General features: G+C 39.0%; 1 protein-coding gene and 1 long non-coding RNA gene across 2 annotated transcripts in view; both read left to right on the plus strand.

The window, feature by feature from the left end:
- LOC106148259 overlaps positions 1–1659 on the plus strand; it is a 7278-nt gene extending 5619 nt beyond the window's left edge. The window contains exon 2 of the long non-coding RNA XR_001233538.1: positions 1400–1659. This is a non-coding gene — a long non-coding RNA (uncharacterized LOC106148259). The remainder of the gene's footprint in view (positions 1–1399) is intronic.
- The window catches only part of Tmem167a (transmembrane protein 167A), an 18492-nt gene extending 9876 nt beyond the window's left edge, over positions 1–8616 (plus strand). The window contains exons 2-4 of the mRNA XM_005382307.2: positions 1726–1835; positions 4296–4330; positions 7768–8616. Coding sequence (XP_005382364.1) covers positions 1726–1835; positions 4296–4330; positions 7768–7838 — 216 coding nt within the window. The 3' untranslated portion in view covers positions 7839–8616. The remainder of the gene's footprint in view (positions 1–1725; positions 1836–4295; positions 4331–7767) is intronic.
- Positions 8617–11304: the final 2688 nt, after the last annotated feature.

The following is an 11304-nucleotide window of genomic DNA, read 5'->3' on the forward strand; positions in this document are numbered from 1 at the left end:
ATAAAATAAAATAAAATAAAATAAAATAAAAACCCAATTTAATTGCAAGCCAAGGCATGTTAAATTTTACCTCTGCTATCTCCTTGAAGAAATTATTTACAAAAAAAAGCAAGTATTCAAGTAATAAATAAAGATCATCTCTATTATCATTTTTAGACCATAGGAATACACCTAGAAATTTTAAGAAATCCAGAAACGTTGAGAATTAGAAACTACTTATAGATAATCACCCACTTTTGTTATTAAGGGTACTGATAAATAATATGTATATTTTACATTTTTCCAGTAGCTGGTACATAGTTGTTTTAATAAGTAAAAGGATAAAAGGATATTTTAATGACTTCTGACAAGGCTAGTTCTGAAGATTCTCCTTGCTGCTTTTGCTTATTTTTCTACATAAACTAATTCATTGCCACTGGGGGCTCACTTTAAACGTGTGCATCTGCACGGCCCTGGCCGTCCGGTAGGAGAACCCAGTGTGGCCTCCGTTTCAAGGTTCTGCAGCTTTGTCCCTTGCTGCCCACGTTACCTGTTTGTTGTTCTGCTTCCTATCATGTATGTAGTCTTCTGCTCTGTGTCTCTCCCAGTATGAGTGAGAGCATAGTTACGAACAGTGATGAATGTTCTCATTCTGTGCCCAGCCACCTTACTCCGTCCCCTTACGGTCTCTGGTCATTTTGGGGCTTTTCAGGTGAACGCTCATTTGCAAGAAACAATTTGATCTTTTAAAAATTTTTTACAATTCTTATTCTTTGTCTTACCTCTGATTTTTTTAGGAAGTACTTGTAAGTTTACTAAATAGGCATGTTACTGGCTGCAATGTCTGAGTGACCTATTTTGTCTCCCTATCTATCTATCATGGAAATGTTACCTTTTATTATAAACAGTAATATTCTTGCACTTTCTTCAGGTTATTTTATTTATTCAAACGTCTCTGCTTTGGACTGTGTCAATTTGGGTGCTTAGCAACTGTGAGTTTGATACTACACTGTGCCCTGCAGAGGGGTTAGTACAGGGTCAGTTTGCTAGGAGAAGTGGAAATGAACGAGTTGGGTACATTAAGAGAGGAGAGCCAGGTGGATGCACGGAGACTTCCTCAAAGAGCTGAGAGGTTGAGCTGATGTTGAAGATGCTACACCTGCTGCCTCCGTCATATTTTGACTGGAAGCTATGCTTTCTGTTCCTCTGTTCACTTTTAGAATAGGAGTGAACTGTTAAAGAATGAAGAACTTTGAAAGTCAACAGCAAAAAAAAAGCAGGTGCTTTTCTTTCAGCAGTGTTTAATAGCCTAGTATTGGTCAGGGCATGGAACGTGAGCTCTTAAATTTAAAGCATACTTATCCCAGAAAAAGTTCAAAATTGAAAGAAACTGTAGTCACCATTCAATTTTGCTCCCTAGTCCCCACAGGTGTGAAAGAGCAAGGTCCGGGACGTCTGCCTGCATGACGTACTGACTCGGCTGTGGTCAGCTGTTTTGAATTCATGACATTTTTCAAGTTCTTGAATTTATGTTTGCTGTTGCATCTCCTGCTTTCCCTGGCCCAAAGAGTGGAGAGAAAAGTGCCGCTTCAGAGCCCCGCGTCGTTTTGGTTTTAAGTGTGGTTGGACATGTCGTTCTGTTTGCCTTTTTGGAGAAATAAAAGCGTGGTTCTCAATGTGGAATTGTGTGGCATTATTTTCTCTAGGAAGTTTTTTTGTGACACTAATTTTTTTTTCTCTTTTTAGTCTGCCATTTTCAATTTTCAGAGTCTGTTGACTGTAATCTTGCTGCTTATATGTACCTGTGCTTATATCCGATCCCTGGCACCCAGCATCCTGGACAAAAATAAAACTGGGTATGTTACTCATGACATCTCTTCACCCAAATAAGTTTCTGTAGACATTAAATTTAACTTACCATAAAAGTCATTGTGGAATTTAATCGTATTTATAATTGAGGCGGTAATGACTTCGTTATATTCTTTGCTTCCTGTTTCTAAAAATCCAAAAACGTTATATTCACAATCTTACTATGTTAAGAAATAAGTCTCAGAAGTGATCTGAAATTTAATCTATTGGAAAATGCGTATTTATTTGCATATAAAATGCATATTTTATAAATAAAGGATTTTATTTAACTCACTGAAGATGAAGAAAAAATTGTCTATCAGTTATACAACTAAACCCCATGTGTGCAGACAGTTTTCTCTGCTCTACCTGTTCGTGTCCGTTCCTATTATACCTATTCTTCAGTACTTTATTCTCATTGAACAGTGGTCTGGAATTTGTCTGTATAATAAAATCATTTAAGAGTTTGTGTCATTACAGTATATCACATGATAGTAGACTAGAATATTTGTACTTTGCCAATGCTGTTGTAAAAATGTTCTTTCAAAGGAGGCAAGCTGCATGTGGACATACCTGCCCCACCTTGCTTTGGGGGTAGAAATGCATCCATTACATGCTACATTGATAAAGGAGTTCTCAGGGCTGCCAACCTTACAGTAGGGGTTGAGTGGTAGTATATTTCTCCTACATAAAAAGGATGCCTACTGCATTTCAAGGTCTAAATTAATAGTTAACTGTTTGAAAGCTTTTTAAAAATCTTTGTTTCTACTTACCAGTGTTAAGCACCATTTTATTTTGATTTACATATTAGTGTTCTGTATAAATTTTTGCAGGCTCTGTCCCTCTGTCCTTTTATTGCAATTATGTGTTTCTTATGAGACTTGTCATAAACTTTTCTGTCATTGTACCTGCTTAGGGGATATCTAGACAGATTGGATCAAACAGGTTCTCAGTGACTTCATTAGTTAAAATAACTTCATTTTTTGCTATTTCAAATAATACATGTACAGCTTAGCAGCTGCTTTTGTCTCTTTCCTAGTTTTATATCCCTGATAGCATTGATTTGCAGGTTTTCTTAACTGATACGTACCCATGGAAACCAGACAGCTTAAATATATTGGCTTTAGCCACTAAAACAGTGCCTTTTTTTTTTTTTTTTAATAAATAGCATGTAGGATATTATAGAAATACTAGATCTCAGTAAAAGAATATGTCAAAAAAGCTAAAGTGGTACTGGTCAGTCTCTGAGTTGACAAGTTAGGATTTTTGATTCTTTTAAAAACTTCGAATATGCTGTTGTGCCCATTTCCTGATGATACTCTGTTATGTTTAGAATATTATCCCTGGACAGACCTCCATACATAATCCACTCACGTGCTCCTCTCCTTCAGGATGGATGCTATCTTTGAGAGAAGAGACTGAACTTAAGCTTTGTCTGGCCGTTATGTTAGCTTATATTACTTTCAGAAATGTGTTTGGCTGTATAGTCTCTCTGTTCCTACAGTAAAATTATTTTGCCTCCCAGAATAGAATGTCTGTACTTCAAAATAAACTTATGCTTTTGTTCATTCCTTTTAATCTGAACTGAAGAATATGTAAAAGTCTTAATTAAATAGGTATTTTCCTCTAACTATTCTGGTAGAACGATTCATTAGCCAAACATTTCTTGGGGGTGGCAATGTTAATATAAATTTCCTTGAAATATAAGGAGCCATGGTTTTGTTGAGCCAGTCCTAATATGAGCAACAAATCATGTTGATTTATCTGAATGGGTAACCATGTGCAGTACCCCTTACAATTCTAGTCTTTTATAAAACCAGCAAAAGAGCATCTAAAGGTTGTTGTTGTATTTTTAGATATATCCATTCATTCATGACTGAATTGACTTTTTCCAAAACTGTGAAATCATACACTTAGTTTCTCCTAACTAGGAAACTTCTTTCGTATATTTAGAACACGGTCACACATTTTTCTATTTCTCCTGCCGAGTGACACAGATAAATAAACAGGATACTATCATTGTAGTTCATGATTATAGATTATTTAATTGTATGACTGTGTGCTATAAGAAGTTTTTAGTGTGGCCCCAAAATTCATCTAAATCTGTATTCACGTATCATTTTTCAAAATTAACATTTAATCAAGTTAGCATGTAAACTTCGCTTTTGAAGATAATAGTGCAGTCTAAGGTCACTAAACACAGTAAACCTTTAGGAAAAATTTTGTTACATTAATATAACCTGCTTTTTACCTATGATACCACATATATTCCAGTTACCAGTAGTCGATGTCCTATTGTGTCTTATTTTCATGCATGGCTCAACATAAAATAAGCAGATTTCAAATTTGAAGCAAAGCATTAAAGGTTAAAATGGCAGTGTACTATTACTTTTCTGTATGATATGGACATAATGATTTTTCTTTCCCAATAGTCAATAGCCACTTTTTTCCTTTCTTATTCTTTACAGACTGTTGGGAATATTTTGGAAGTGTGCCAGAATCGGTAAGTGTCTAGTTTTCCTCCATTTCGCCATCTGTAAATTGTCAACCAGTTCCTTTCTGTCAGACTAGCGCAAACCAAATGTCAGCTTCAAATAGACATTATCTCCCTGAGATTTCAGTGTGCTTCTAAAGTATCACATTGTCTTTCCTCTGTGGTCTTTGTCATGCTTTATTCTGTCTTACAGAGAGAGGCGTGAGAATCTTTGTTTTTCAACAAGTACTGTTGACCTTGAATTAGTGAACGTACAGGTGTGGCCTAGATAAGTGGTGATTAATCAGAGGCCAGTGGTCAGAGTCTAAAGAAAGTTCTGATTGTCACACTAGAGTTGGGAACATATAATGGGTTTAGGTCAGGGCTGTTGCCAGATACCCTAGGATGCTCCGGGCAGCTCCCACAACAGAATTCCCCGGCCAAGATGGCAGTAGTGTCTATCGTTAAGGAGGCCTGGCCTGAATTTACAGGAATTTACATAGGTTTGTGGTGTGGGCTTAGCTGGCGCACACTAGTGCACAGCTGCAAGCCCTGAAATCACAGAAGAAATCTTCGTCACTTCACAAAGAAGCAAGAGAAAGATAGAGGCTAAAGAGCGCCCCGGACAGTTAACGCTAACAGCTCGTGGTAAGTATGAATACAGTGTTTAAGCCGCACTGCTTGCTGAGAGGCACGTGACCCTCCGTAGAAAAGAACAGCATTGCCCAGCAGCAGAGCACTGGATGGAGAACCCCTCGATGCAGATCTAGAACTACAAGGCTGAGTTTCCATCTCAGTCACAGCATCACGATGCTTACGATGAAAGGAAATACTAAGGGATTTTAAAACTGCTCTATGTCATAAATGAGCGTATACAGTTCCATTCAGTAGCCAACTTAATGACCTTCTCCTGTGCATAATTATTACTTGAAGAAAAGTTTAAGATACCTAGTTCGTACATGTCTTAGTGATTTACTGAAATATGGCCTGCTTTTTGTTTCATTATATATAAATAGTGTGGGGCCTTGGGCGCTGTTGTTTTGTTTACTTGCTTGCTTGACTGAGTGTCCTAGGTTGAATGGTTACATTAAAGTGTTCACTCTGCCAATTACATGAATGCATTAGGTTTTTATTTTGGCAAGGTAGCTTAGAAAATATTGCTGCTAGTACATCAAGTACACGCACCTCTTTTTTTCTTGACGCACAATATACCCACAAGGAAAGGATGCAGTGTTATGGGAAGGACCTAGCCCAATCGTCTTATCACGTTACACATCACATTACAGCAACTGTTTCACATCGACTTGCACAGACCGAAGGCCAGACGAGAAATGCGTTCTTACCCAAGTTCAACCAAAGATATTATTTAGCTGTACCACATGGCAGTCTCTTTTAAGAAAATGAAAAACAGGGAAATGAAATCCATATGTAAATTAAAGCATTCTAAGTCAGAGGATGAAGAAGAGAAAAACGTCCTCAGAAATTAATTTGTAGCAGTTGGAAAACTTAAGAAGGTACTGGTCGCATCCTTTAGATTTTTAAGAAGACTGTCCTTAACCTTGAGGCTGGCCCTAATAAGGAAGACATGCTTGATTATGAAATCTGTCTGAAATGTATGCACAAGTGAGGGCTTTCGTGTGATGCCTTGCTGTTTGACCTCCAAAGAATTGAGATTTTTTAACACTAAGACCCAATATAGTTTTAAGTTTAAAGATTTTTTTCTCTAGCTGAAGTGACGGCATTGTGAAAGCACTTTCTGTCACTTTCTATTTTCTTTTAACTGGAATGTGCTTCATTAAATGTCCATGGATTTTTTTTTTTAGATTTCAGAAAAACATCAGATGTGTGCTTTTTCATAGGTGTAATATTCTCTGTGACCGTTGTCACTGAGCAGACCCGAAGCTGTGAGTGACTGATAACACCAGTAGTTTGAGCTCAGTAAGGAAGCCTTGAAGATGACTAGAGAATTGGAGGGAATAAAGATAGTCAGGATTGACATTTTCAGCTAATGACAATGTCATTAGCTGAACTCAAGGGAAATAAGGATCTTATTTCCTAGGAAAGTTTTTAAAACTCATTGTGGAACATTTGCAAGGGGGTCAAGAACTGTCTCTATTAGAGGACACCAGATACACTCTAGGGTTGTTTCTAGGCACGTGTTCTTCTGTCTTCCTTTCGTGCTATACCTGATGCCTTATGAATTAGCACAGCCTCGTAATTGCTAAAGAAACAGATTAGGGGCTGGGGGTTTAGCTCAGTGGCACAGCGCCTGCCTGGCAAGCGCAAGGTCGTGAGTTCGATGCCCGGTACCGGAAAAAAACAACAAAACAAAAAAAAGAAACAGGTTAGGATGAGTTGAGTTAGTTCACAGTCACAGATTTCCATGTGCAGGACCATTTCACAAGCCGACTTCAGATCCACATCATACAAAGGAGAGGCCAAATACAAGCACTCCTCTAGCAGGTGGCAACACCAGCTCACACAGAAGTGGCTGTTTTGAGGTCTGCATTTCTAACCCGGAGTAATCCTATTATACAGGTTGAGCATCCCTATTCGGAAAATCCAAATTACTCAGAAATCTAAACTTTTTGAGCATGGATATGATACTCCAAAAGTTTCAGATTTTGGAGGATTTCAGATTTTCATAAGGAAGCTCAACTCGTAATTCCATGTAAATATTCCAAAATCTGAAAAACTTTGAAATCTGAAATAATTATCCCAAAAACTTTGGGCAAGAGATACTCAATGTATAGTTGACTTAATACTATGACTCAGAAGTATTTTTTACCACAATGTTCATTAAGCATTTTATTTTGAGTCCATTTTTTAAGTGCAGTTACTGGTTATCCTGCCTGTTTTTGTCCATGAATGCTTCCTCTCCTTTTTTCTCCTGTTATAAACACTACCAGTATTGAAAAAATATTGCTAAGTATTGCATGTTCGATTATTTTGTACAAGTAGAAGTTTCTTTTAATGGAAGAGGCTAAGCTCTTTCTTAGGCTTTATTTGAGTTGTTGGAGACCCTTTTCCTTGGATCTCTGTCCTACATGCTGCTTTGCATATTTAATGTCTGAGCTTAACACCGTGGCACCTTTGGTGTTTCCCTAAATACCTGTGAAGGAGGCGCTCTCAGAAGTAAATCAGTGTAGTTTACTCCATCCTGGTTTTTTTTGGTTTTTTTTTTTGGTTTTTTTTTTTTTTTTGGTTTTTCTCCAGTACCGGGAACCGAACTCACGACCTTGCACTTGCCAGGCATGCGCTTTGCCACTGAGCTAAATCCCCAGCCCCCTCCATCCTGTTTGAACATGATTTTTATTGCTTCTAGTTCTTTGTTTCTCTTCTTGCTCCCAGTTGGTGTGCCTCACAGACAAGCCCTTTACCTTAAGTGTGTTTCCCCATCCCATAGTAATAACCGTATCTCTCTGGTAGTCACTTGTCAATCAAGACGCATATCTTTTTGTCACCAGGTGAGCGAAAGAGTCCTTACGTCGCAGTGTGCTGTATAGTGATGGCCTTCAGCATCCTCTTCATACAGTAGCTTGGGGAAATGCCAGAGTTCAATCTCCAGAGGATCTCAGCATGAACAAGGACTTACTTGCAGAAAATAATGGAAACCATGGTTAACCCTTTTATCTCTGAACACTGAGTGAGATAAATATCCAGACGCTGTTCTCTATTTTTGTTACTGGACCAATGTTCTATATAAATAATTAAGATGTAAGCATTTACTATGGAAAGAGTTTGGTAGTCTCTAGCAGTTCACCTTGGTACTGTCACTACAATATCGCATTCTGCGCATGGTACCGTGTCATGTCAGATACCAATTTCAGTAAGGTATCTTTAAGCAACAAAAGCAGTAAATTACTCAAGTTCCTTTCATTGTGATTTCGAATCTTACTCTTTTTAGAATGAGTCTGTTTTTCGACTAGCCTTTTTATTAAGAAGACGTGGTTTCGTTTTGTCTTGTTACGTATTCGTATTGAGCAGTGCTCTTCCTCTGGCCACACCATTTTCATCATTAACCGGAGTACCTCTACTTTTAGCAAACTCTGTAACTCAGTACAGGCGATTGTAATAGTTACGCCATTCTTAAAGGAGGAAGATAAGTGAGATGTGACTTAAAAATAGTACAGGGAAATGTTTGTTTAAGAGAAGAGAGTTCGGACTAGCCAGCTGACATCATAGCCTCTAACGCCTCCGGCCAAGTGTGGACCCACTTGTCAGTGTGCAGCTGAGTGGCTAGCTGCGTTCTCTGAAAAACACAGCATTTTCAGAATGAAAGCAAAAAGGAACAATTACAGAACAAGAATCCTGTATTTGGTTTTCATTCTTCTAATGTCGTCTTCAAAATATAACACTTACTTTAACTGCCCCAAAACAAACTAAATTTTTGTTTTATTTTTTAATAGAGCACTTTAAAACTAGTTGATGCCATCAGCTTGAACTGGAATCTCCCGTGTGACTTTGGGTGGTAAAAGTACCTCAGGTCTGCATGCGATGGTTTATACATCTCTGAGCTTTGATAGGGGAGGCCCAGCAGTTTTTCATCTAGACAAGAAGTCTGGGAATGGGACTTCTGACTTTTACAGTAGAGTGTTATAAGTTTATAATTAACATTTCTTAAGATTTAACTGAAAATCAGTTACTGTTTCAAAGCTAAGAGGACATTAAATCTTAGCTAAAAATTAAACATCGCAGGTAGTATTTATTGCATATTATTGTTCTCAATTAAAGTTCTTATGAAGATAAAAAGAAATGCTCTTTCTTTTTAAAGGAAGAAAATTCTGTACAAATTATTTTTAATCTGTCAATACTAGTTTTTGTAGACAGCATAAACCGGAAGCCACCAGTCTTTCCAGACCTTTCAACAGCTTGGAGTGAATTCTAGAAAACATCTGGTAGAGCACTGTTTTCCCCCAAAAGAGCCATTGTAGGCTATCAATGTTTTTGTCTTACATTTTGGATATGTCTGTGGCGAGTAAGAAGTATGTTTTACCTTAGACAGGGAATCAGGTTATGATGATTGTTCCTGCACTGAACTGCTCTGGAGTTCCACATCAGGTTGAGAACTTTCAGAGTATCCCAAAACAGGGCTCTTGTCAGCTTTTCCATGCGGTTGGTCACCTGTCTGGGTGGCCGTCTGTGGTCCAGCTCTGCCGCCAGCTAGACTTCGCAGAAACTTTGTGAACTACTTTGCTATGTGCTAATACAAAACTGATAAGGAGAGAGTCTAGGGAATCATTCTGAGACTCATTTCTTTAATCTGGCATTTCAGAGAAGATAGGTGGGAAGTGGAGGAAGAAATCATTCCTCTCAAATTCATAATAACACATAGAGCATTGTACTGTGTATAGATGCTGAACGGAGCAGGATGCAACTTATTTCCAACTCCCATCTGACCATTTGAAACACAAGCTCTTTGGGAGGTGAGATAAACACACAGATACTATGAAGACAAGCAGTTAATGTCTTCTTTAATCTTTTTTTTTCCAAAGAGTTACTCCTGCATCCTGCTCTTTACCTTAAATGGCAGGATAGGTGGTTTAAAGCCTGCAGAATATTCAGATATTCATCTCGTGATGGTGAGGAGGGAGTGGGATATGGAAGGGGATTAAAGATCATCTCAAGCATCAGGTGCTTTGTCTGCCTCTGCGTCTGTCGTGTAGATTTGCCACAGGACTTACAGGGAGGGTGAGCGCTGAAGTCCACGGCTTCCGGTTTAAATGCTTGCCCCAGGCTTCTTTCTGGCTCTCTTGGGATGGGTTCCGTGCTGCTGTTTAGTCCCTGACGAGCTTCACTGTGCGAGCAGCAGGGCCCCGTCGTCTTTCCAGCCTTAACGTGGCCAAGCAAAAGGCTGGCAGTGTGCTGTTAATGCCAGGCTCTGTCCTGAATGCTCATACGTGATCAAAGTAGCTCTTCATTTAGGGGTAATAGTAATACATAATTCATCACAGACATCTTCACCTTAATGACAAGGTGATTAGTCTAACCCTAGGACAAAATAGAGGACTGAATGAACTTTCCTAGTTTACAATTCAAAAATGAACTCTCCCTCCTTTGGTAAGAAAAAACTTTAAGACTTATAAATAAATATTTTTATTTATTTCAAAAGCATTTATAGAATGCCTATGGTATATTCCTGAAAACAGACAAGTACGTTTCTCCCGTGTAGGCGTAATAAAGTTGACAGACTTGAAGTGATGTGTACACACTACAATGTGTTAGCAGTTACTTAGATAATCCCAAGATTCCACAGGAAAGGAAAGGAAAGAAGGGTGACAGTTCAGTCTGGGTGTGAACTTGCTTCCGAAAGAGCAGTGGGTATGCTGAACTTGAGCGCTGTACAGAAGCGAGGCTATGCTGAGAGCTACAAGCACCAGGCTTGTACCGCTTGCATCATGTTAAGGTGTGAGCCAAAAAGGTGGGTGAAGGGTAGATCCTACATGGTCTTTATTTTTCTCATTCCTACCACTGCCTACCTCAGAATAGAAGTTGAGTATGTTTTTCATCCTGCCTAACACAAAACCCCTTCAGGAAGGAAGCAGAGCCCCTGGTATCACGTACAGATAAGGCTGAACATCTCCGTGCCCACCTCATTTTAGAGCAGGAGCACAGTGCTGTATTGTCTGGAATGGTCTAGATGTCCCATGAGGTGGGCACTGCCCAGCCAGGCTCTCGGGCAGCTGCTGCTCCACATCCCGGGCAGCCCAGTGGTCAGAACTCCCATTGCACAAGAGGCTCGGGGATTCACTGTACATATTTGCAATTAGCAAGGACTTCTGCTTTCTTCTCAGCCTTTGAGAAGTCCTGGGTCCTAGCAAGCTGAGAGCAAGAGTGGATGATTCTCAGGAACTGCTGTCCACATTGACATCCACCCAGAAACAACTGTTCAGCATATACAGTTGACTGATAGCACCATGAATGTGGCACAGCCTTGTCATTCGGAAGCAGAAGTCACCACTAACTTCTGAAAAGTAGATTTATAACCATTAGTTCTGCACTGC

Source organism: Chinchilla lanigera, unplaced genomic scaffold (assembly GCF_000276665.1).
Source record: "Chinchilla lanigera isolate Chin_1 unplaced genomic scaffold, ChiLan1.0 scaffold00017, whole genome shotgun sequence".
Lineage (NCBI taxonomy): Eukaryota > Metazoa > Chordata > Mammalia > Rodentia > Chinchillidae > Chinchilla > Chinchilla lanigera.